Raw genomic sequence first — 27729 nt, 5'->3', positions numbered from 1 at the left:
TGAAAAAACAGAAAAATGTTTTTATTAACAAATACGAATGACATCCAATTTGATGGTTCCAAAATGTCCAGAAACTCGTCAGACTTTCCCGACTATGATCAAACGAGGGGAGCGTCTGGTATCACAATTAGTAAAAATCACTTTATTTTGCATACTTGCTTAAAAATATTTATGGCTTGGTTTTACAACTACAAATGTGGCGATGCCACGACTGCAAGAAACGTCATACAACTCCAGTATCGGTGACTGGAAACGGGGGTATAGTCCCGCCTACGGCACAAACGTCCCATCCTCTACTCCTGTTGATCACACACCCCTCATCCAAATGATATGTATTGATAACCAACACAGACAGCCTCAGAGGCTCCAAGAGCCTCAAAAATCAGCCGTTTGAAGAATATATTTTAGGTCTTGACAGTTTTGTATATAAAAAAGTATTTTTTTAATGCTTACTTTCTATCACTTTGTTGATAATCTTCTGTGTGCTAACAGTGACAATTAAAAAGAATGGACTTAAATGGGTAAATGTGAACCACTATGGCCACAGATAGAGTGGCAGTCTAAAACAGAACCAGGATCTTCACTCGCTGGAGAAACTGCAGCCATGTTATCGTCTTCATGTGTCCGGCCAACAGCACCTCCAACGTCAAGAGGGTTTTCTCCTTGGTAGCCGTGGAGATGAACATTCATTGAGCGCGTGCTGCAGCAAATCCTCCTTATAGTTACAACCAACCATCACAAAAAGCCCTTTTAACAACAACACTTTTCCCAGATCCAGTGTGTTTCTGATGGCGCTATAGGTCGGAGGTCACTGCAGGCGGTCCAGCTGCTGCAGGGGGTAATGGAGGAAAGCCTGCGGCGCCGTGGACATGGCGGTCAGAGCAGCCAGAGGAGGGTGGATGGTGGCGGCCGGAGGCGTTGGAGATGCGGTTAAAGCGGGCGTGGGCGTGCCGGGTGTGAAGCTGTAGTTGAAGTAGCCAGAGGAGGGCGACAGTGAGGAGGTGTACGGGAACTGCTCCAGTCCCGAGGGAGCGTAGGGGCTGTAGGCTGAGCTGTACTCCAGGTAAGGGGAGGTGAGCGCCGTCGCTGTGGGCGCGAGGTGAGTCTGGAGCAGGAGGCTCGGCTGGAGGAGCGCCTGCGGGTAGATGTACTGTGGGGCAAACCTGAGGGGACAGTTAAAGTTCATGATTATTAAAAATAAAATACTTTAGGGTTAAATCCTAAGGCCTAAAAAGATCCTCAGTTCCTTAAATAGAAAAATATTTCTTGAAAATCACTTAAAATCATCACAGATACACGTTTTGTATTTACTTTCTGTTTGGACTCGCCTGGACAATCGACTTTCTGGTGAGAGGATTCCTTTAACTCTTTTGGATTTTGCATCATTGTGGATGCAGACAATCAGGAGTTGGAGTCCCTGAGATCTCTAAAAAAAAACTAATAAGATTTGGGTGACTCTAGAATATGTATTTTTGTGTTGGTTGGTTTGGTTACATAAAACAATGAAATAGCTAAAAAATAGAGCATTGTAGTCAAATGGGTGGTGTAAATATTTCAAATCAAGAATCATTGTCATTTAGTAAATACCAGCATGTTTAGTGTTTGATAATCCGAGCTTGTCTGCTGTGTTTTATGGAGCTGCGTCTTTCACTTTGACAGGTTTAACATTATTTCCTCTGACAGAGATGCAGTCTAAACACGGAGGATGATTGGGGGCGGGATCTGTGTGGCGGTAAACAACAGTGTGAGAGACAGAGTGCTGTAAACACTATGAACTGATGACTGTGTCTTTCTGAGAGCAGTGTCTGCCAGAGCATTCACACAGATCTCTGTCGGTTCAGAGTTTGTCTCAGGACCTGATTTCAACCCAACTGCTGAGAGGAGGCACAAAAGACCTGTCAATCAAACGGGGAGCAGCCAGTTTAAGGATTTTATTTGTTGTGTAATTACTATACATCATCTACATTTAGACCAATATGTTACAACTCTAAAACACCATCCGTCCATCCATCCATCCAGACATACCTGGATCACCAAGAGGTTGTTTTGAGCTGTTTTAGTCAGCAGCGGGGATGATTTAATTGGTTTTCTGAAGTATCTACATCTTACATGATATTTGTGAAGAACTTGTCTCAAACAGGTAACCATTCACTCAAACGACAAAAAGTGGGTCGCCGATTGCATGTTTGGCACGGAAGAAAATAGAATTTTAAAAAGGACACAAAATGAAAGTCTGAAGAGTTCTGAAGGAAGTTTAGGCTGTCTAACTGACATTCTGACATTTTCATCTCTGTGAGAGACATCATCTAAATAAAAAATCTGGAAATCACATTGCACGACTTTTTAAATCATTTAATTGTGTGCCACTGCTGCAAGTAAGCATTTAAACACTTGAGAAAATCGATCTTAATATTCAGTACAGTAGCTTACACAAGATGTAGTCTATCTTTCATGTAGTTTTTTACCAGGTTTGCACACACCGAGGGGGGATTTTGGCCCACTCCTCCACACAGATCTTCTCTAGAGCAATCAGGTTTATAGACTGTCACTGAGAAACACTGAGTTTGAGCTCCCTCCAAATGTTTTCTATTTGGTTTAGGTCTAGAGCAGGGGTGTCAAACATACGGCCGGATTAAACCAGATCCTTTAGTCAAGAAGAAGAGGAAAAAAAGCTAATTTCTAATCCATTCCTGTGGCAACTTATAGTGATTCAAAGCCACTAGGGGGAGCAAAGGAAACTTTAGACCACCATAACAAGAGATATAATTAATTTTTTTTGTTTTTACCTTTTACCTTTAGTAGAGGCCAATTAGCGAAAACACTTGCTTGTTGCTTAATTACTAGCTGAACTCCAAATTAGCAAAAAATTCCTCAGTAAATTAAATCAGCCAAAAATGTTAGCATGTTGCTAAAATAAAAGCTAAACTCTAAATTAGCGTAAAAACACCAGTAGATAATAAAAATGTAAAAAATGCTAGCCTATTGCTAAAATATCGTCTAAACTTCAAATTAGCATAAAAAATTCAATAGAGGCCAAATTAGCAAAAAAAAAAAATGTTAGCTCATTTCTCAATTACTAGCTTAACTCCAAAATGGCCTTAAATTCCTTAGTAAACTATGAGTCAAAAATGTTAGCATGTTGCTAAAATAGAAGCTAAACTCTAAATTATCCCCAAAAAACTTGAGTAGATAACAATTTAGCTGAAAACATCAGCATTTTGCTAAAATATTAGCTAAACTCCAAATTAGCGTAAAATGAATCACTAAACTAAATTAGTCAAAAACATTAGCATGTTGCTAAAATAGAAGCTAAACTCTAAATTAGCCTAAAAACACCAGTAGACAACAAGCTAGCAAAAAACTTTACCATGTTGCTAAAACAGAAGCTAAACTCTAAATTTTTTTGAAAATTAATATTATTATATTTTTTCTTTAGCCGGAGAGCCACCATGGAGAGATAAAAGAGCCACATGGGGCTCTGGAGCCGCAGGTTGCAGACCTCTATCCTTGTTGTTGATAGTTAGAAGGACCATAGGCGTGTACTGGCAGCCACGCCTCTGTGAGTCTGCCCCGAGGCAGCTGTGGCTACATCAGAAGCTTACCATCAGCAAGTATGAATGAAGAGTGAATGAATAATGGATCTAAAATGTAAGCGCTTTGAGCGTAAAAACCCAAAACACTATTATTATTATTATTGTCATGCTGGAAGACCCAGTCACGACCCATCTCTAAGTGAGGGAAGGGTGTTCCTCAAAATCTCACAAAACACGGCTCCACTCATCCTCTCCTTAATACAGTGCAGTCATCCTGTCTCGTGCAGGAAAACACCCTCACAGCATGATGCTACCACCCCCATGCTTCACAGTAGGGATGGTGTTCTCTGGATGCATCTTCTTCCTCCAAACACTACGGTTATATACTATTGAACACAGTTGCCAAGCGACTGGACTTCCTAAACCCACAGTGATTTGATCCTTTAATCCTGATTTTATTGTTAAAAGACAGACTACAGCATGTGTTTGTAAAAGGTTTTAGATCCACTTCCTTAGTGACTTTACGGACAGGGATCCATCAGGGCTGCGTTCTGTCCCCCCTTCTGTTTTCTGTGTACACAAACACATCACCTGCAGGAATGAGAGGAAAACACTGAAGTACGCAGACGACATGGCTCTGAATGCACACCTGAGACACTCCAGGTCTGACAGAGTAGCAGCAGGTAATCCACACGACCTGTGCAGAAAGCTCCCTTATGCTTAACGTCAAGGAGACAAAGACACTGTGGGTCACAGACTCACAACAACCGCACAACATAAATGTGAATGACAGCTGCCTGTCCTCTGGACAAACCTGTTTTATCTGCTGAGCAAGTTTTAACATCAACAAAGACATTTCATTTTTTGATTACAGAATCCACTGACTTTAATTCATTTTTTTACTCAAAGCAAAATGAACTAAATGAATTCAACTTTCTCCGTCTGAACCAAAAAAGGTCCTCAGTGATTCTTCATCAGGACTCCTCTCATCCACAGCTGCTAGACATATGACAGCAATATGTCTCCAAAAAGACACTTTATTCTTTCTGCAATAACTGCTATAAATTTTTCCAAATAGACTTCACAGCTTTTCTCTTATTCATGTTCTCATTCATATTTTAAATGCTTGAGTGTGAATTTATATTTTTTTTAACCTGGCACAGTTTAAAAATATAGTATTTTGTTTAGACATAATCAAACAATAAAGCTTTTTTTGAATGTAATTTTATAACAATAAAACAAAACAAAAGACACCAGAGTTGAACAGTTAAGAAGAGTACGTGTGTATCAGTGTGCAGGATTAAACTGTCTTGGAAATCAATGCGAAAAATTTTTAAACATCAAACTGTTTACTATAAAAATGAAAGAGAAGCTATTGTCAAAATATAAGACAAAAATTAGGATTTAAGCAATTTTTGATTGTGAAATGGTAACTGTGGAAAACAATTTATAGGATTTACATGTAGAAAGAGGAAAAATGTAAAGGTATTGTCATATTGTATTGTTTAGATTCATATATTGTGAATTATTAAAGACAAAGATATAGGCTTAAATAAGCATTTGCTTCTTATTCCCTTTTCAAACATGTTTTTATTTAATTTGGTTTGTTATTTTATTTATAGGTGACTGTATTGATTTTTTTTGTAATGTTTTATATGCTTGAAATAATTTTACTACTACTAGTTGTACACAGAAGTGACTTTTGGAGGACTAATCCTGTATTTATTTCAAATACTGAATCTTCCACAGGCGTTTTCTTCAGTTCCATTAATTGCAATTATTGACCCGTTGTCTAAAAATAGATCTTCTCCCTTGTGTTCGAAGCTAATTAGCACACAAGCTTATAAAGGTTACAAAAAGGGCTTTGATCCAATTAAAATATGAAACACTTTTTAGCACAGATTGTCTAAAAGTCAAAACTGTGTTGTTTTTGTAAATGGATGGATGGAATCTGAGACTTTCAGGGCTCAACAACGAGGTAAACGAAGCTCTCTATCTGTGATCGGTCAGGCCGTCGCTTGTGGATGCCCACTTAACCTGAACCGCCTCAGTCACGTCTGGCAGGAGCAGTTATCACGTCAGAGGAAGTAGGTCAAACTGCGGTGGAAACGGCAGAACCAGAGAGGGCTTAAAACAGACGGTGAAACCCCTTAACCTGACAGAAGACGTGTCATTGAGACTGAGCAGAGGCGACCTGCTGCTGCTGCTGCTGCTGCTGCTGCTGCTTACCCCTAAACACAGCCAGAGAGAGGTTTGAGCCTGCTTTCACAACAAACACTCACTCCATTTTCTGCTGCTTACACAAAACACAGAAAAAACGGTCAGTACTGAGAGCCTGCTGGACCCCTCCAGAACCAGTTTATTTAAAGATCGTTTATTTGACCTTTTTTAATGCAAACATACACATAATCATAACATAAAAAGGTCTTTATTTCTCTGGAATGTCCTTGTGATGATGAACTGATTTACAGTCAATGTTCAACACTAACACAGCCTGATCTGTGGGAGGAAACTCAAGGATAAAAGTATGAAAATCAGGATGTATTTCAACCAAAAAAAAACAAGACTGAAATCAGAACTGCAGGTCAAGCTGTGTCCTTGCTGTCACTTTCAGTTCTAAGCTTCGTTCTCGCTGCACAGCAAACGGGTCTCCTTTTTGAGCAATGGCTGCCAGCTTCTGTATCATCAAAACAAACCTGACTGGCAGGAAAGACACGAGAGGAACCGCTACAACAGCACCAACGCTGACGGTTAACGGGAGAAGGACACAGTGTTTCTTCTCCTGAACACTGAGGATTTATGGATTCACAGAGTTAGGATTTAATTTAATTTATTATGAGTATTTTTGAACGTTTGCTTTCATTCAGAACAGGTTAATTGTAATAAAAGAGTGTTGACAAAATCAGTGATTTGAACAGAACAAAACTGGAACTCACAGTTCGGTTCGAGTCACGGATTATTTTTCAGATCAGTTAAAAGTGAGAAAGTTAATTAAAAAAAATTTCTCAGTATTTTAATTATGATAATGAAGTTTTTAACCAAAATCCAACAATCTAAATGTCTTAAAAAGCCATTTTTAATGTTGATCTGAAGCCTTTGCCTGCAAAATATCCTCTGAGGGGGCGTGGCTTTTAGAGCTGATTATAATAACATTATCTGGACAAAAATGGCAAGCAATATTGTATAGTTTGGAGACAGATGCCAGCTCAGACGAGGATGATGTAGACATACATGAATCTAGTCGTCTATAAGTGGATGCATCAAGATGGAGCAGGTACCTGATGATCATAGTTTGTACGTCAAAACTGAGAGCTTTTCAAACTGCATTTACATGTTCTTAATTCAATATGATTTGAATAGGATTTTGATGATTTGAATATGATTTTAATCAATGCATTTAATTATTTCTGTAATGAGTTTGATGAATTTTGTCCTTGTATTGTCTACAATTAATGCTTGAAATAAACAAAATCAATCAATCAACACAGAAATGTTGTTCTAATCTTCATTTTCTTTATATATGCCCTCCATCATGAGAAAAACGCCACAAAAACATGTTAAAAACATGATATTCATTGGAGTGGGTCTTTAAAGGACGTCAAAGAAGCAGAAATTCATTGACTTTTTAAATGTAAAGATAGATTTAAATTCCACTATAATGTTTTTAAGTCCAGTCTTGTTTGTCGTCAGATAAAGTAGTGGCCAAACTTCACCACAAAGCGGAAAAAATACTCTAAAAAATGAACTTTGCATGCTCAAGAAGAACAAAAAACTTAGTTTAAAAAAAAATAATTGTTTGGGGGGGATTTCCAGCACAGCTTATACAACTGATATCAAATCTGCACGCACAATACAGTGAGCAAGTGTGCGACTCCCATGGCTGTGCTGCTTCCTGTGCGCCCGTCTGACTGATCCAATGTGACAGAGATATCACACGGGAAGGAGTTGCGCCTCTCTTTGCCTCCTCCCCATCCCAATTCTGACATCATTACTGGCTGTCGAACAGACATGCACGTGTGCACACACACACACAGGCTGGAGATGCGGGCAGATGTGCTCGCACACAATGAATCACACGCTTGAAGTCCCCGGAGAGAGCCAATAGGAACAAAAGGAAACACACTGAACAGGTTGTGTGTTGTTAGATTAGGAGTTCAGAGGAGGATGCTCATGTGTGTGTGTGTGTGTGTTTGGGGGGGTTTGAAAGATGGCAGGGCTAATTGGCACAGCTGCATGGGTGTACGCTCACTAACAGACTCATGAGAGCAGAATAACCTCCACTGACTCCCAGCTCCCTCGCCTCTCTTGGTTTTACTCCCTCACAGCCATGTTCCTCCCCCTCACTGTCCTTTCTCTTTCAGATCCCAGAGATAAGATGAAGAACCAACAAAAAGGCATTTGTGGTGAACATCTCCTGAAGGTTTGAGTCCAGCCTTCTTGCAGGGCGGCGTAAAAGACTCAGAGGCGGCGGATCGGGCCGCACTTCCTTCAGCTGCAGTGATTTTAATAATTGGATTGAGGGTGGTACGGGTGAGTCAATCAAAAAGACAACTAATGGACCAACACACACGCGTGACCTTCTGTCCTCTCTGGATGATGTCCTGCAGGGGGGGGGAGGCAGGCATCAGAAGGACCCACATCAGCGCCGGACTGGGCTCTGCTGTCACGCACATCAGTTTGAATCACGGAAGACTGTGTGGTGTGATACAGAGACGATGTGAAACCACTGACAGATTTAGGGAGCGTTATCCCGTCACGCCCGCTCAGTCTTGAACTCTGAACGCCACAGACGGATGAAACGCGGCTGTCAGCGCAGAGAAATGCTAATCGTTGCAGTTTGAGACTCACTTGTTGAACATCCTAATAACCAGCAGTAATAATAGTTGGAATCTTACTAAAAGAGGAACTTTTGATTTTACGAGGTAAAAAAAACAAAACAAAAACAAGAATCATTTTTTAAGGTTTTTTCAGCCGATTTGTCTGTAACATCTGCAGCAAAATTCATTAATAACCTGCTGGGCTCAAATGTTTAAACTTTTCCTGTAGAGTTGGAATTCTTTAACTGTTTAACGTAAATCCAGCCGGTTCTGAAGCAGAGAACAATGGTCTGCAACGCTCACTAGTGAACTTTGCAGTTTTGTCGGCCCGAGGCAAGTTATAACACAGAGCCGTCTGCAGCAGTTGGATTCATTGATTCCTTTTTTTTAGTCTTACCGAGGGTGAAACGTCAAATAACTTAGTTACTAGTCCACTTTTAGACAGCATTAATGCCAGGAATCCAAACTGATCCCATTTAAATGTTCAATACATGTATTATATACATTACTTTTACTTGGAAAAGTATTACATTTATTGAATGAGCTAATCTGTTAATCCCTCCTTTCCAGGAACAAATGACTTCTTTTCTTTCTTTTATATGTAAAGTTTTACCAAAAAAGGCAAAACAAAGGATTCCAAACCCACCCAAATGAATATTTAATAAAGCAATTTATATATATTAAATAAAGCTATTTTTGTCAGAATAAAATCCGCCCTATAGAGCTGGAAACCGTCTAAACTGCCTCTGCTGGTTAACTTCAAGGCTGCTGTTGACTGGAATATACCATTCCTGCAGAGGGATGGGGGGGGATAAACCCTTTCATGTGATTCTTATGCTATAATCAGTGATTTGGGGAAGTCAATCGAGTACCTTTGCCTAATGGTGAGTCCACCCTGGCGAAGCTTAACAGCAGTAAAGTGTTTAACATAAATCATCTTTTAATGGAAAGAAGCAAAGCGGCTTTCGGCTGTTATGCAATACTTTACGTTTGTAGTGGGTTGCATATTGGCACAAAGCCGAAATGAAAATCAATTTTTTTATTTTTGATGTAAATGGTCAAAGATTTATGGTACGTCACAGAACATGTTGTACGTTTCTGGCAACATCCCTGGTATTAAAGGGTCAAATAACCTTCAGAATGGCAGTGGAATCACACAAATGAATCAGCATTCGGTCTGGTTAGTCCTCAGAAAGGAGACTATCTGAGACCACCAGGTGCTGAAAGTCACTACAACCACATGGGGGACTCCTCAGTTTTTACACAAGTCTGTCCAAGTCCGGGTAAATGTTAGGTTAGGACGTGGATCTGTCATTAAAAATACAAAATAATAATCACCGCAGGCAAATTCCATGAGCAAATTGTCAAATTTTCAAGGGGGTTGCTGGAGCCTAACCCAACCACTGAAAAGAATGAATAACTAACTATTATTATTATTTAAAAAAAAGGATTCCAAACTAACATAAGGAGAATTATTGACCATGAAAACCAGAAGAATTTTCTTTCAAGAATTAAAATAATAAAATGCATACATTCAGTTTATTTTAATTGTTCATGTTGACCATCTTTACATTTAGACTTTGATGTTTTTGTCAGTGTTTTGAGTGGATGAGCAAAGCTGGAAAAAGTGTTTCTTTGCAAAGATGGGTGTAAAAAATGATGCGTCACTTTGAGCGAAAACTGAATCTGGAAACGTTTATCAGCTCAAATCAAAGCAGCTGTTAGTCGCCATGCAGAATAAGTTTATTTTTTAGATGACTCTTAGGAATATAATGGATGTTTCCAAATTAAACACCCAGTAGAAGTGACAGTGACTTAAAAATGAAAACATAGAGAAATAAAGTCAATAATGAACTTGAGATGCTGAGTTTTTCAGAATAAGAGCGTACAGAAGACATAAAGAAAGAATACAACAACCACAAATCCATCAGAGGGGATCTGCAAACTGAACAAAATGAGCTTTTTTAAAAAATAAAAATCTTCCAACAGCATCTCTTTAGGTTTCGTCTAAGCCTTTCATCCATCAGATGTTCTTTTCCTAATTGAGTCCCTGGATGACAAAAAAAAAAAAAGCACCAGAGGGTTTGTCATTTACCTCAATAGTAAGGGAGAAACAGCAGAAGAAGAGGAGTGTGGGAGGATGACAGGATGGCTAAAACCAGAGTTGGAAAAGCATCGGAAAAAGACGACAGCATAAAGACTTGAACGAGGAAACCAATACGTCTGTCCCCCTCCACTGGTCCAACAACAACGTCCCCACACTGAGATCTCCTTTCTCTCCCAATGAAAACCACCAACATTTTAGAAAAACTTCCACCACACTTCCTCCAGCGTCTGCTGAGATCTTGGAGGCTGGAGACGGACTTTAGGCCCACAGGCGACAGATTCAACCCCCTGGCCTCTGAGTGGGGGCTTCTCTACCAGATTCAGCTGCACCCCAGAGCCTGTTCTACGTCTTTTTTTAAACCTTACGCAAATAAGCAAAAGTAATGAACTGTGCTGTGTACATATTTCATATTTGTTGTTTGCTGAGTCTGTTTGTCTGAGGACAGAGCAGAGAAACCCGCAGGAGCAACACAATGAGAGAAACAAAGATGGAGAAATCCGCTGCAGCTGCAGAGTTTAGAGAAGCCATTTCATTAACAAACCAATGACAAAAATGTCCCCAAAAGATATTTTCTTATTGTCTTCACAAGATCTAAAAATAAGTTGCCATCTGTTCAATTAAGACAAAATGTAATCATAAAATTAGCTATAAACACTCATATTTAGGTTTTTTGTTCTCGTAATTGGAATCAAAAAAGGTTTATATCTTTAAAGTAGGTATATTAATACACGTATCCACCAAATATGTGTTTTTTAAGCACAACAAAAGTCCAACTATTCGTACTTCTAGTGTATAATCCTCTCAAAGTAAGACTAGAATTACACATTTTCAGATAAAATCGCCTAAAATATTATTTGAAAGTGTAAAATACAACTTTGCAGTTTCCCCAAATTGATAAAAATCTGTTTCTGAAAACAAAACCGCCATTTACAAATAAATGTAAATACATGTAAAGTAAATAAAAGCTAGTTTTATCACACATTTTGCCAGAAATGAGATGTTTTTAAGATGAAATGACTCAACAAGGTATTCAAGATTTATTATTGTAATACAAGTCTTTACATCTTACTGAAAATCTATACAGGTTAGGCAGTTTTGTCATAAATCAAGTGCTATATATTCAGACTAGAAACTAGGCAAAAGTACTTGGTGAGATTTTGCTTGAAGCTGGAAGTGCTAACTGTTACAAATATACAGCTAAAGGAAAATATAGTCTCCTGACTTTATTTATTAATTATTTCAGATATCCAAGAACAGAAGAGACACGCCACATTTTACAGTTATTACTCCTAGATTGTACATGTAGGTGGAAAACACATTTGAGCATCTTTATTACTGACTAATATAGATAAGAGCTTTTTCTCCAGGCTCCCAATTCTAAATTTACATTTTAATTGATTAATTTGAAGGCGATTTATTTATCCGGTTCCAGGTTACAAGCTTTGTTTTCTTGATTGCTTTTAATAAACTATTACTAATCTAGTCTTATCTAATCTAATCTACAGTATTTTACAAAAATGGGAAACATCAAAACTTGGAAAAACAGAAAAAAGAGTGAAAAATTAGCTTGGAATATCAAAAACAGAAACACACAATTAGTTTTTTGTGGTGTTGCATGTAATACATGTTTCCATTTCTACTAAAATTGACATCCTTACTTTGAAAAACACGAGCTAGCAGTCTTAACTGGATTACTGTAAGGTAAACAAGATAACAGCTCAGTGGCTGTTTAGGTCCAGGAACAACTCAGTATCAACAGATGTGACTTAATTAGTGTGATGAAAAAAAGCTAAAGACAAATAAAAACTATGATTTTGTCCGATTGAAATAATATATGAAAGTATGGAGATGTTGTCCAAACAGCTTTAACATCAGAATATGTGTGAGAAGATATTTGGCCTCATAGAAATAGACATTTTCAAAAGTTCTGCTCCAGATTTACCATTTGAAAAAAGGAAGTCAATTTTAAGCTTCATTTTCTTTCTATGTGTGCTTCATCTTGAGAAAAATGCAACAAGGACATAATAAAAAACAAAAACATGTTTTTTTTTTACTGGGCTTGTTCTTTAAGCTTGTTCGTCTTTCGTTCTCTGGTACAAACATGTGATCATAACCTAATACCAGCCATCACTGCCTCAATTAGACCAAATAATTTAACAATTCCTCTTAAGTTTTTCAATCAAATCCTACATTAGCCTTATCATTTTTACAGCTTTTTAAATTACCTCCACAACAAAAACATGTCATGTCATCAAGATTATTATAAGAAACTTTTTTTGCACGACACACGTATTTCAAAACACTAAAGATTTCCAAGAAAACCCATCAGGATTAACATTTTAAACCAGCCAATGCTTTACTGTTAGTCTCCAAAAAGATGTCCCTAAATGACAACATCTTCATTTCTTTCTTGACATTCCTGTTTGAACCTGAAGCCTCGATGTGTTCCAAAAAGCTAAAAACCCTCAAGTTGCCAAGAAATGTTCACAACTGACTGCAGTCATACTCATCAAAAGCACAGCGAGCCTCAGAGCAGAGAGGTTCAAAACGGGACGGACGTGTCCTTTGTACACAAAATAAGAAGAGGGCTTTTGAGAAGCCGTAAGTTTCCTTTTTTTTCTTTTTAGAAAGTAGCTTAAGAGCTGGAAACACCTTCTGTCAGCCAGTGTAAGAGCAAAAAACTACAATCTTCTTGTTCCTTCTCTAGCTAAAAGACAAACAGCTTTGAGTGACTGTAAGATGTTTGTACTTTAATGAATAACTCTTGATTATACTAAAAAAGCATTTTCAACGGTTTTACTGTTCTTACATGGAACAATCATGAGATTTTTTTTAATATATTTAAACTTTATTGTATTTAAAACACTCACATAATCATTACAATGACAGTAACTTTTTAAAATTGCGATAAACATGATGAAATGACCTTTGTTGATATTTTTAAAAATATATGATATGTTAGAAAAATAATTAACATGTTAGTAATCCCTGTTTTGGATATATCATTAAATAAACTCCTAATACATCATATAAATGTTAAATTACAGTATTTATTTCATTTATATAAAGCATTTAGGTGCATTTATTCATAAATTCATAAACTCGATATTGGGAGGGACTGAATGTCTAGAGAACTGGCTCACACACAAAAGAACAGCAGAAACAAGATATAAATAAAATCATATTTTATGCGTAAGAATAAAAAGTGATTTATTTATGGTTTAAAAAATTACAAATAACAATAAATGTTTTTGTTCTTTTTTTTGCCTGAGAAAAAACGCCATAGAAACATAAACATCTAGATCACGTGTCAAAGTCAAGGCCCTCTGGGTAATTAAATTCGGCCCCCCAAATCATTTTATTTTATTATTATGAAAAGCCCGATGTTATCTGTCCTCTTATTTCTAACTTGTATAATTTTTATATAATATATTTTTACAAAGAGTAAAAATAGTGAAAGTTATCTAAGCTTTAAGTTGATTTATTCCGTAATAAAATTCCTGCCTGTTTTTATCCATAGTTATGTTAATAAATAGCGTTTTAAAAGTTAAAAAAATGTAGTTTTAGAGTGTTCAATAAATGTTTATCCTGTTAGGTGCGACCTAAGGTGTGTTTTGGATTGTGGCCCCCTATACGATTGAGTTTGACCCCCCTGGTCTAGATCTTTCCTCCAAACCACAACAGATCTTGCAGCTGTTCAGCGCTGGGATCTTCTCAAGTCAACGACACTTCAGGTTTTAGTATCGGTTCTTCTTCGGCAGCTGACTTTGTCCCAAATAAACCAAACCATTAATATGTGTAAAAAAAAAAAACACAAAAAAAGACTAAAAGCTGCTGGACTCATAACTGTTATGATACTGAAATCAGAATTGGGTAACAAAGACAAAAAAAAACAGGAAATAGATGCTGATGACATCAATAAAACAGTTCTCTCAAAATCCTAATAATCTTACAGTTATTTCACTAACATTAGTTTTTCTCCTTTCTTAACATACTCTCTTAATTTCTTTGGAATTATTGAAAATCACTTATTTTCTTTTAAAAATTATATTTCATGGGCTGCATTGGAGGCAGACGAGACAGCAGCATGTGCAGGTGTGAAAAGGTTGATCCAGCTGTGCGAAGGGAAGCATTACACTTTCATTAACAACAACAGTGGTGTGAGCTATTTTAATAATAAATATGTAAAAAAAAAAAAATTAAAAAAAATGTTGCTTTCTTTCAGTCACAGAAAATTAGTATCTCTTTTATTTTAAAACTGTGTTTGTTTTATGCTTCTGAAATATTTTTCTGATGTACTTTTTGTATCCTACAATAATCTGAACTGTTTAAATTGTAAAATGAGTCTTATATGGTTAAAAAAAGATAATTTGGACATGAGATCAGTTCATATTCCATTGTTTTGTTCTCAAAGGAAAAGTCAGAAATTATAAAATGGAACCTAAATCAAGCAGTTTAATTTAATTTTAAAAAAGGTCCAGTTTTAGTTTATTTATTAAAAAACTAAAATAACCAACAGATGGTTCCTTTCTCAAAGATCTGATTAACTTTAAAAACACACTAACACAGAAAAAAAAGCATCTTTCCCAAACATGTTTTAGCTGAAGGTGTTCCACACGGGCAAACAAAGAAGGATTTTGTCTTTGTCTGTGTTTACCCTGCGGGAGTGTCGCTGTGAGGATACCAGATGTTGTTGTCTCTTTTGTTTCAGCTCTGGCAGCACAAAGAAAAAAAAAACAGTTTATTTAACCTTCTTCTTATCAAGCATTCAAACGTCACGCGTGGACTGATTCAATCTAAAATAAATAAAAAATGCAGATTTAACAGCATTCAGAACAGATTTAGCTTTTAATGAACTCAAAGAACATGAAAGTCAGAGGGAAGCCAAAGTCTAAAGATCTTTTCAGAGTCTCTACTCATGTCAAATTCACAAGAGGTTTCTAATAGATGAATGATAAACAGATGATAAATGGAGGTCATAAATAGCACCTAAATCAGTGGTCCCAGCCCCCGGCCCGCCGGTACCGGTCCGTTGGTCACTTGGTACCGAGACGCAGATAGAAAAAAAGAAATATATGTGCTAACTTAGATTATTTTCTTTTAGTTTATTTTCTTATTCTGAAGAAAATTGCCAAATTCTGTTCACAGCATCTGCCTTGGTCACATGACCTAAAGCTGCTACCTGCATGGCTAGCTGCAATGCTAAGCTAGTAGCCCAAAACTTAAAAGCTAACAAAAAACAACAATAAAACGTATTTGGAAAGTTTCTTCAGGGAGAAAAGATCAATGGAAACCAAAGAAGAGGCTTCAACTTTAAAGAATAATAAAGCTGCTGTTTACAGACTAAACCAGGAGACTTCCTCCACATACGGAATTATTGAGTGTAGCAGAAGTCACTTTAGCTAATAGGTGACGACAGACTCAACTGTTTCACACATGGATATAATAAAGCACAGTGGATTCACGTTTAAATTATATTTAGAAAATACCAGTTTTATGACGGTTGTGTTATTTTATTTTGCTTTATTTATTCATTACACCTTAAAAGTCAGACATAGCTGAAGCTAGCGTCTGGTAGTTAGCCTCAAATTTGACGTTAAAGTCCCCCTATGACAATTTTTTCTATTTAAAAAAAACGTTCCCAGTAGTGTTTTAATTATGATAATGAAGTTTTTAACTAAAATCCCACTACTATTAATATTTTCAGACTTTTTTAAAATTAACTTTCTTTTAGTACCATTTTGTCTTAAAAAATAGATTTCCAGAAGCGTAAAAATGCTAACTTCTTCCCGTTTGGACCGGTCCATGATAATATTGTCTAATTTAAACCGGTCCGTGACCTGAAAAACATGGAGACCACTATCTTAAATGAAGCAAAATCAAGGGACTGAAACATTCCCATTAAATCATCTCAGCTGCAGCAGACTGGACATCTGAGTCGTCATCCACACTAAGCTTACACAGCAAAAACAAGCGCTGACCGTCACTCCCGTCTGTAACAGTGAGTCACCTCCACGCCTCACTCAGCAGCTCAGTCACGTCAATCTTTTCTGAATGTCTGTACTGAAGAAGTGAAGCAGACAAGCTTTGGACTGCAGTTCTCATTAGAATGAGTGCACATGTTGACAGGTGCAAAAACTGCCTGGCTCATTGGGATGACTTGCACTGCTTGTCTGACACGGTTTTAGGGATTTCCTGGGATTTAAGAACCACATTGAGTGATAGAAAAACAATTTAGTGAGTTTGATCATTTAAGAGTATCACTCTTTTATTTACAGAAACTCATTTTTATGTCTTCTCTTGTTTAATGGAAACCAAACTGGTGTGAGATAATAGATATTTTTGCTTCCTTTTATCCTCTTTTAAGCACTAAATAAAACAGTTTGACAAATATTATATTTAATGGATTCAACGTACTGTACAGGTGAATTTTACATGTCTATATAAGTCTATGATGATTTATAATGGGAACTCCTGCATGTGTAAAAACGGACCCTCTCCAAGAAAATTAGAAAAGTGTATTAATTTCCATAAATCAATTCAAAAAAAGTTTTATAGACTATAGATATAGGTCCCACTGTTTAACAGATTAAAAGTATTCATTTGTTTATTTTTACATACAGCAAATTTGAGTTCCAGCTCATAAAATCGACAAAAACAGAATGTCAGAAAATTAGAAAACTTATTGGTTTTTGCAAAAAGATAAAGATAAAATCACATCAAATCAGATATAGGCCTACCGTAATCATGTACATACTTTTTCTTTAGTTTAGTTTATGTTTTATTGTTTGAAATACATTTCCAATTTCCCATATTTCTATGTAGACCTCATGAACTGTCGTCTACTATCCCATAGCTTCTTCCTTTTATTAAATTTAGTTAAAAATGTCTCTTATAGCAGCTCTTTATTTCACTCTGCATCATGAAGGAAAAGCTGGATCCATATTTAAAGGGGAGAGTCTGCACCAGTTAGTGGGTAATCCTGATCGGTGGAGCTGCTTACATGTTTCGTTTTCAGGGAGACCACTGTGTAAGGACAGTCTGAGACTGAAGTGAGGCACATGATCCTCGTTCAGAAATGTGTGGTTTCCAGCGGACAGCCTCGAAATCATGTGAGAAAGTTCTGAAGCAGTTAGAGCTGCACAGTTTGGTTTCTCCGTGAGTTCTCTGGGGATTGGAAGGTCTGTCCTCGCTGTGAACTCACCAGATGCCTACCTGATAGCGCTTCTCGTCTGTGTATGTATTAGCTGATACGGTCATGAGTTAGCACAAAGTATATGCGCAAAATGAATGTGGCAACCAATGTTTTTCTCTCTGTCCATGGCAACAACACACGCCACAATGAACTAGAATCTGGAGAACTTTGAGATTTTAAGTTGCATTGTTTTACTCTAACAAGCCCTTAAATTTCACCTTAACTTTCCTCTGACTTCTGATAGAAAAATGTGAATTCAAGTCTAACTTTAGCATTATGTTCTTGATGTTTGCAGCACTTTTGTAGTTCACATCTACATTTCCTGTCTTTATCCAACAAATATCTAATAAAAAAGAAAACGAACCCATACAAACTTCAGCAGAATGTAAACAAAAATACAACAAAACAATTATCAGCAGACTCACATGATCAAACTTTCTAGAATTGTGGTGGAGATAAAAGAACAATATTTCTGTTTTATTAGCAAAGGAGAGAACCTGAATTCTTTGTATTTTTTTTAAATCAAAATAGTACTGAGCTGCATTTACATCTTACAAAATAGAATGGGTTGTCAGAAAAGTGGATGAAAGTCGACTCTTCAGTCAGAATGAGCTAAAGCTGAGTAGAGCGGTCAACCTCTGATCAGAGGATTGCAGGTTCACTTCCCGCCTATGTGTCCAAGTGTCCTTGAGCAAGACACTCAGCCTCACATTGCTCCTGGTGGTTATAGGTTGGCACCAGTTTAAGCCAGTAGAGCCGCCATCAGTGTGTGAATGGAACTGTGACTGGAAAGCACTCTAAATCAAGGTAGAAAAGTGATCAATAAGTGTACGATATTTACCTAAATGAGACAATTTGAAATAAATGTATACACCATTAAATTAATCTTCCTATTTAGTCCTCCATAGTTACCTTTATCAAAGTGTTTTGTTAATCGCTGATCAAACTTCTCTTGTTTTTTTTTTTTTCATCATTATACATTTTTTGGCTCCTGCGACTTATACTCGGGAGCGACTTATAGTCCAGAAAATAAGGTACTACACAAATCGATTCAGGACTTACGGTTGCTAGGCGACAGGACATTCGCTGATGTAGTGGCTGGAATTATCTATAAGCTAGACTTGTCCAGATTCACAGACGAAGGACCCGGCCTACGTCAGCCGGGAAGGCCGTGTCCTTTGAAGGATGCAGCACCCGGGTTTGGACACACCCATGTGCTACAAGTGCGTTCTTGAACTGTGTCACATCAAGTTTTTTCCTACTTATTTCGTATGCTCGGGCATGGGTTAAAAGAACAAATGAACCGTCACAGAGCTCCTCTGTTCACATGCAGGCCTCTCTACACAAACAGCATTTGTGCGGTCATTGTTTTCCCTCTCGCTGCAGACTGGCAGTAACTACCACGACCTCGGTGCGGAGCAGGAAGGAGAGCTCACAGCTGTCCAGGAGGAAGGTGGGGTTAAGCATGTGGAGGGAAAGACAGTGGGATCGGTTCTTCTCCGTCTTACCCGTATTGCCTCTGAGTCCACGTGGGCTGGATTTGTTGAACTCCACCAGAAAGAGCTGCAGACAGAAAGAGAAGGAGGTGAGGAGGGAAACAGTTATATCTACTCACTTTAACAGTGTATGACGGAGGCCCCTTTTCTCAAATTCACAAACAATATGTGCACACACATATCTGTGACTTTGAGGCATCTTCACCAGAAATAAGATGAGTAAGAAAAGGGAAAGTTATCCTCCTCCTCCTCTCTGCCCCTCCCACTGACTTCACTTCTTCATTCCTCTTGTGATTCATTCCTTTTTTTAATTACGCTCCCATCACTCCTCCTTCAAACTTGCCTCTGAATGTGTATTTTCTGCCCTCTCCGAGACAAAGAGAACAGACATGCTGTTATTTCCCCGTCTTCACACTCTCATCGCCTCTTGGCCTTCTCTGTCCTTCTCCTGCACACGATGAACAATAGCAGAACGCCCAGCAGAGCTATCTCTGATCACGCTGCACGCTCCAGCAGCTGGAGCCTTCCGAGGACGGCTCTCGCTGGCACCGCCGTTTGTCGATCACACCTAGCTGCTTTCCAGACGGCGAGCTTTAAAGAAGCTGCTGTCGAGGTCTGATGTCCGACCAGACCTCAGAGGAGGGGAAAGCGTGCAGACTGTGCGGTGGAGCAAGCAACGCTGCGGGGAAACTCGACTGAAAAACAAACGCCAGGGCGGGAATGGGCAGAGATAGCTGGCTGGCTGATGAGCATTCCAGTGGCTTACCATGATTTATCCACCCCGACTCAAGATCATGCCTCTCTGCTGCACTGGCTTTCAGATTTCACTCTCTATAATCTAAAATACTTGTTTGTTTTAGTAAAGTAAAAACATTGACTCATCTTGGCCTCTTGAATCAAACTGAAAAAAACCTCAGATTGTAATAAATTAAAAGAGCCTTAAAGTTCCTTTTTGGCCCATTTGGCACAAATACAATATATCTAAGATTTAATTAGTGGTAAGTCCTGTCAAATGAATCAATCACTTTCATTTTCAACATTAAAATCTTAAATCTATAAATTGTGGTTTTATTATTTTTTTTCATCTGGAAAATTGTGACCAAAGTGTCATAAAATGTGGCTACACTCACACAACAGAAAGAAATGCTTTAATGTTCCCACTTTAACATCTTATTTATAACATTTCACCAACAGAAAATCGCAGCATCTGACCATTAGTTTGGCTTTCTTTGTGTTCATATTGTTTGTAATCACAGTAAATACAGTTTTGACCAATCCCAGTGCAGTTAAATCCCAGATTTTTCAGTGTATCAAAGGTTGAACTTGTTTTCGTCAGAACTTCCTGATAAAATAAGATTTAAAAAATAAAAGTTAAACCTCCCTGCAGCTCTGTGGTGCAGAAACAGAAAATAAAGGAAGTTGCATCAGTATAAAAAGAATAAATACATTTTATTATAAAAGAATCAGAATAATCAAGTTTAATTTATAACAATCTGACCTTCTACAGGAACATATCTAAATGTTTCTATGGTTAGATGAGAATGGGGTTCAAATTCAGTGCTCATTGGTGGTTTTTCTTTAATAAGGTGCATGCATACCATTGACTGTATATAAGCACTGGACTGAGTGATCCCTCCCCCCTGACATTCCGAACAGGAAGTACCCACTGGCTCCAAAAAGCCCAAATCCCATAGACTTCTATAGAGAACTAAACAGCTATTACACTGTCATTACATTTGTCAGAATAACAATTCTTGCTCTGCTAACTTTTTTTTAACAACTTCTTGCGAATGCTATTTTTGTCATATTTCTTATGTAGAGCAAGTTATTCAAGGTATAAAATGACCAATCGGATAAAACACGACAACAAACATTCAAGTCACGGCACTCACGCTCATCCTCATCTGTCAAAGGAGACGGTTTGCAGTCTTATTCAAGCTGCACGCCGCAAAAGTGCGGCTACAGATGAAGCTATAAAGAAGTCTTGGTTGGTGATTTTAAGGAGGAAATGTGTGATTCTGTTTGATGTGCAATTTATAATGAGCTGTGACGCTGTGAGACCTCTCATGGCGCCCGCTGTGCGGCGCTCAGTGAAGACACATCATACCAAGAAGAGTATAAAAAAAGTGTTTCCATTGCAGTTTTGCGATACACTATTTCAATACCACCTCCACTAAGCCCAAAAATGTTTTTTTTTTGATAAATGTGAGTTTTTTCAAAATTTTGTTGATTCCATTAAGATCATTTATTATTGTAAATCCAATTTGGAAAATTTCAGAGTTAATGGAAACGCAGCTGTTGACAGATTCTTCCGAGCCCGCTTTGACTGGAAGGGGGTGTGGACTTCCAACAAGCTCTCTCCTGATTGGTGAAAGTGGTTGCCATAGAAACTAAAGACTCAGACAGACTCGGACCAATTACTGCTTAATGACGATTTCTGGCTCCAACACGGTGATCTAAATGTGATCTCACACTCCCTCAATTTCACCTGCCACCTTTAAATGTATTTGGACTTACAGTTTGTCATAGATGTACGTTCTTCTTCTTGAGCTTAGATTTCAGTTTGAAGATCCATGTGCCACCAACACAACTTCACAGCAAGTCTAATATGAAACACCGCTATATTATGTTGTTCTTGTGTTGAAAGTGTGAACCTGCAGCTCTTACTTGTCTGTGAGCTCCGAGGCTTCGCTCCCAGGTACGCTAAATTCACGTTGGCCTTCCTCCCGTCGATGATGGGGTTCGCGTCTTTGCATGCCAGCTCTGCAGCTCCCCTGTCCCCCATGGTCACCTGTTGACAGCAAAGTTGGTTAAAGGAGCCTGTGGAGTGAATGTCTCAGATAACGAACATGCAACAACTTCCTCAATCTCCTCAAACAAGCTTATCTAAAAACAACAAATAGAATAAGAAATCTGCTTTAAAGCTGAAGGTTTTTATCTGATGTGAACTATAAAAAGGATGAATGAAGGGATCTATTTGTTTTTTAGGTCCAGTTTGAACAGTAAAAACAATCTGATTGTTGTTGGAACACACGGTGAGGTTTTGTAGAGCTGAGGAGTTTATGCTCACCTGTCCATCAAAAGTCTTTGCTCCCTTTGTATTGGTTTCTACATCGAAAATGACATGGTTCATTTTAAAAATAACTTCTATGGACTTTAAATTCAATCACATAGATAAAAAAGGTTTGGGGACCTGTGATTACAGAATTTTTTTTTAAATGAGCTGAATTTTCTCCTGTTTCATCTTTTCACCTCTAGTATTTTGGGGCCTTTCTGAGTTTTTGTTCCACTTTATAATTTGCGTTATTAAACAAGTTGTTGTGGTAATACGTGATATCCATCGTTTTAGTACTTCCCCAGATCCTTTTTTTAAATTTAATTTTACTGATAATTTCACAAAGAACCCAGAAATGTCCAAAAAAAACCCTCAATCCCAAACAGTAAATGTTGTCATTTTTTACTTGCACAAATCCCAAATTATTAGAATCAGACAGTTTTGATGTTTTACAACAAAGATAAAACGTGTCTAGACTAGGACTCCGGATCCACGAGTGGTTCTTTCATCCCTTTATTGTGGCTTTTTAGCTTTATTGAAAAATGTTAATGATTGAATACGTAATTGATTAGTTATTTAAGTTTTGTCATTTCTGCTTTCAACATGTCAAACAAATAAGCAAAAAAAGTTTAATTTACTGTCAGAAATTCCGTAGAAATTATCTTTAAATTTGTGTTTTTAATTTATAAGTGGTTAAAGTTGTGAACAAATTGAGTTTAAAATAATTGAATATGGTTTAGAGTTACGTGTTTTGTTCCTCACATCTTAGAGAATGACAACAAAAAACTCAATTTATTCTTAACATTTTGAGTTTCTTTTAAATAAATAGGTTCTACTAAAATGTTTGTATCTGAAAGTAAAAGGGAAAAAATGTCAGCAGCACACCTAAATCCTAATGACAAAATACATCATGTTTGACTGTCCTGTATTTTTCATTTCAGTAAAGCTGCTGCAGCAGGAGGACCTTTTTTGACACAGGGTGGCTTTTATTTTGAAAGGAACTAGAGTGTTCTGCTCTCAAAAGTAGAAGTTACAAATATTATATATGGAAACATGCTGGTGCTATTGTAGTTTAATTATTGTAATACTTCAATTACATTTATAAATCAATGTTTAATTGACAAAAAAAGCATAAATATTATGTTTTTTTTTAAGATAAAGTGAGCCTTTTGGCTCTCGTTGAGTTCTGGTCTGTAAGAAACTAGACCAAATGACTCTTCTAGTGTTAAAGGGTGCAGGCCCCTGGTCTAGATGAATTAAACATGTATGAATCCAAAAGCAAAGCAAAGACAAAGTCAAAACAATGTGAAAGATGACTTAAAAAATAAGGTGAACCTCCACTAAACTACAGAAAATGCTTCAAAAATGTATTCCAAGAGATTATTATTCCAACCCTGATGTGTCATATCTTGTATCATGTTTGTTTTACTGGCCTAAAATCAATCCAGGACATCTTTAGCCAAATCATTCACATTTTAGCTTCATACATTTCAGTCCACTGTTGTTTTACGTCTTTGTAAAATACAATTCGGACTGTAATGATGGATGATCATTCGTTGATGCATCACGTGTGTTGTCCACTCACGTTTTTACATACTAGTAAAATAAACCTACTGTCTTTCAATCCAAATGATATTTTCTAATATCAACTTAATCAATTTATTTCATGGTATGAGTCCATTCAAACACCAACTTGCCTCAGACAGATCCATCTGGTTGGATCATAGGAATATAAATCAATTCATTAAGTTGATTAATCCTTAAACACTTATGTATAATTAATTAAGTAAATAGTAAATAATGGGGATACTTAGATAAACAAGAAAAAAGTGAGTAGACAAAGCGAACACACAGATCCTGTTGTTGTAAAATCCGACAGCAGATGGATTTCTGGTTTGTTATAATAGTGAAAAAGAGGAAGTAGTGACAGACTTTGTGTTCTGAGGAGGAGAAACTGAAAACCACATCTACTAATGTGAGGCTCAAGCTGACACGAGTGAAACGGAGTCCAACACACACCAGTCTATCCGCCCTTCTCTGTGTCTGTCTGTTTGACTCACAAACAAAACAACCCACCAAACTCGGCTTGGCAGGACGGGGGTGGGGGGTGGAAGGCTGCAAGGGAGGAAGTCACAACGAAACCACAGCAGCCTTATCTTACACTGCCAACCGACATGTCACACCTCTGGGACCAAACACTCCCCCACCCCGGTTAGACTGTCTCACACACACAAATAGGAGACACACATCAGTCTCTCCATGCAGCCTGTTATGGCAAGCGAAAGAGATCATAAATCACCAGGAAAAACCATTGACTGTAGGCAGAGAACTGGACAGAGCAGGTGTGACATCACCCACAGAAATGCCATGTATGTGACAAATTTTTTGTTTTTTGCCAGCAATGTAATCATTTAAATAAAAATAAAACAATTTATGCTTTTATTTTGAAGTCAATAACTTCTATTCAGAGACAGGAAATGCTTTGTTTCTTTGGTGTTCTGCTAGTGGACAGTGGAACCATACAGTTTTGTGGAGAAAACTCTACACCTCCAGTTCTATTACATGAAGCCAATTCATGTGGTATTTTTCTACTATATGGATGTCACCATGTTGGAGCCAGACGACAATGATTGGTCCGAGTCAATCTGAGACGTTCTATGGAAACAACTTTCACCAATCAGGAGTGAGCTTGTTGGAAGTCCACACCCCTTCCACTGAAAACAGCTCACGAGAATCTGTCAATCGAACGTTCAGTTTATAACTTGAATAACTTGTGATAAAGAAAAAACATTATGGAAAAAATTAGAATTAGCATTGTTAGAATTGTTAAGAAAAAGGCGTAAATGACAGAGATCGTTGGTTCACCTTTCGGCATATCCCGTCATTAGTTGCCACAGCGCATCAGCTTTCTATGATTCCCACAGGTGGTTTGGGAGAGGTTTTATCCTGTGTTTAATCTGAAAAGGGGGCATATAAGAGCCTCGTTTCGCTGAGCGGGCCGGTATTTGGAGCGTTTCCATTGTAAAACAGACCCATTAAACAGCATAGACCCGTACCTCTTGAAGGTCCCCATCCGTTGTAAGTCTATAGAAAATAGAATGGGACGGTTGAGGCGGAGCCACTGTAGCCACCCGCTGATTGGTAGGAAGTAGTGCTGACACAGAAGATTATTTTAATAGTTGACTAATCACCGATTATTTTTTCTGATTAGTCGAGTAATCGGATAAAACACACATCTTAACCATCAACAGCTTTAAATTAACTAAAAACTAGATAGGTAGCATTACCTGTGATAAAGCTAGTGTGAATCCTGTAAGCGGAATTTAGCCGCTAATGATGCTAGTGACGATAGCTGAAGATGCTGAAATTGATAGCTAAAAATGCTGACGCTAATAGCTGAAAACGCTGAAGCTGATAACCAGCTAAAATATTAATTAAATGCCAAATTAGCCAAAAAAAACCCTGAAAAAAACTAAGTTGGCCATTACAGCTTGCATCTAGCTGAAATTATAGCTAAACTAAAATATAGCCTAAAAACAAAAAAAGACTAACTTAGCCGAAATAGCTAACATGATGCTAAAATATTAGCTAAACTCCAAAATAGCCTAAAAAACCTTAATAAATGTCAAAATAGCCAAAAAGCTAGCAGAATGTCATTATAACTTTCAACTTTACAACACTCTGACTCCATATAATATAAAGCAACGACTAATCGACTATTTTAGTAGTCGATTAGTCGACTAATTGCGGCTGCCTTAGTAGAAAGTAAAAACGACATTAGAAAATGCCAATATAGCGCTAAGCTAGTGACTCTGTTTTCCTCTTTATGCTGGTATTCTTCTTAGCTGCCCACAATGTTCTTTCAAACAACATTAAATTCCTGTTATACATGATGTACAAAAGGTAATTGAGGAAACAGACCAGCTGCTGGATGACCTCCATTGTTGTTGCTTTTCTAGTTGTCGGACTACAATGACACGCTAGCGGTCTACACCATGAATTTACCATGAAAACAAACCGCTCAGTGGGAGCGAGATTTAACTGAGTGGAAATGAGGCTATGGAGACACAGACTAAGTGCCCATGGCATCATAGTTAGGCAGGAACACGAAGGGTTTTGCCTATAACTAAAAAGGACCTCACTGGGTGAAGCTCAATGCTCTCCCTAGGAAGAGAACCCAGGTTTGCCATCCTTACACCAAATGAAAAATTCAGCCACAATTAGAACGACTGAGTAAAATATATTTATTTCTCAATAGCAGTGTGTGATTTTGGCTTCTTGGAGCCAGGAGGAGGGGTCATTCTGTCCAGTTCTCTTAGGTTTTTTGTAGTGATTCATGATATCTTTCGCTTGCCATACCTTTTACTTTGATATATTTTGCTTGCCACAGTTTTTCAGTCTGTGCGCGCGCTCCTTTTTGGCGAGCGCACAGATAATTGGTGACACACTTTCAAGAGAGAACCTGCTCCTCACGCCTCAGGCATGTGACTGACATCAGCCGACACTCCACATGTGGCTTCTGCCTGAACAAAGTGACAGCTCTGTTTGGCCTGCAGGGCTGAGAAAACTTGCCAGAGGTTAAAGTGACAATCAGGGGAAACCAGAAAAGAAACAAAAACTAAAAAGAAAAAAAAAACTGTTTAAGCTTTTCTTAAAATATTAAAAGTTTAAGATCAGCAGCATTTCAATGAAGCAAAGAAAACACCCCAAACAGATGAACTTACAAATCCATATCCTCTGGATTTCCCCGTCTGCTTGTCCGTGATCACCACCGCCTCGTCGATTTCGCCGAAAGTCTCGAAATATTTCCGAAGTGAGGCGTCGCTGGTGTGATAGGGCAGCCCCCCGACGAAGATCTTGGTGTAGGTAGTGTCTTTCTCCATGGTGGGGTGCATGATCTCAAACGGAACCCCGGCCAGCTGACCCAAAGACAGCGGGGAACTCATGCGGCTTGCAGCGTGGCGCACAGACGGAGGCGGAGGGAGAACTTTACGCGCGGCGAGCTCCGGCTGCCTGCTCCAATAACAGACACTTCATTGCGCGCACGCGGCTGTTGGACGTGCGCTTCTCCCCCCCTGCAGGTGTAAGACACGTCCGTCCACAATTTCCAACAAAATCCAAATTCCAAGTGAAATCCACTTCCAGCTTCAGTCTTCCACTTTACATGTGGTCCAATAGCGGAGCGGTGCGTCTTTTCCCCGTGGCGCAGCCCGCCTCCAGCTCCACCCTGGACACCCCCACGCTTTATCTGACACCATGACGGAAGAATTATTTGGCGTCTTCTTTAACTGACAAATAGGGAGTCTTAGTTTCATACAAAAAAAACAAAACAAAACAAAACAAAAAACTTCACGCATTAATAATCTCAGAATTCCTCAAAGGATGTCTGATCTTTCACAGGACAACACTGTTATGTAATATGAGGCACAGAGGGGAGATTCAACTTTTTTATTTAATCAAATAAACTCACTGACATCTCACTTGTGTGGCTCATTGACACAATAAAGACGCGTTTTTATACAAATA

The 27729-nt window shown here is 38.1% G+C and overlaps 1 protein-coding gene across 2 annotated transcripts; it reads right to left on the bottom strand.

Moving 5' to 3' along the window:
• On the bottom strand, positions 1–27729 carry rbm38 (RNA binding motif protein 38). Of its 2 annotated transcripts, none has more exons than XM_024292893.2 (4): positions 26928–27704; positions 21816–21939; positions 19161–19215; positions 1–1163 (listed from the first exon to the last, which is right to left on the bottom strand). In XM_024292893.2, exons 1-4 carry the CDS (start codon positions 27147–27149, stop codon positions 809–811), a joined length of 756 nt encoding a protein of 251 aa, XP_024148661.1. In that variant the 5' UTR covers positions 27150–27704; the 3' UTR covers positions 1–808. The 2 variants fall into 2 exon arrangements, with proteins under 2 accessions (XP_024148661.1, XP_036068691.1); XM_036212798.1 differs by lacking the exon at positions 1–1163 and adding an exon at positions 13458–15170 and having other exon boundaries at positions 26928–27729.

Source organism: Oryzias melastigma, linkage group LG7 (genome assembly GCF_002922805.2).
Source record: "Oryzias melastigma strain HK-1 linkage group LG7, ASM292280v2, whole genome shotgun sequence".
In the NCBI taxonomy this organism is placed as follows: Eukaryota; Metazoa; Chordata; class Actinopteri; order Beloniformes; family Adrianichthyidae; genus Oryzias; species Oryzias melastigma.
Note: the sequence above shows the minus strand (reverse complement) of the source record. Positions and strands in the feature narration are given on the sequence as shown.

Excerpts from the sequence above, each read along its gene's own strand:
- rbm38 (XM_024292893.2), bottom strand. The coding sequence starts at position 27,149 with ATGAGTTCCCCGCTGTCTTTGGGTCAGCTGGCCGGGGTTCCGTTTGAG. Across the intron at positions 21,940-26,927 it reads AATCCAGAGGATATGGATTT|GTGACCATGGGGGACAGGGG; the intron begins GTAAGTTCATCT and ends TGCTGTCAACAG. Across the intron at positions 1,164-19,160 it reads TGGACTCAGAGGCAATACGG|GTTTGCCCCACAGTACATCT; the intron begins GTAAGACGGAGA and ends CTGTCCCCTCAG.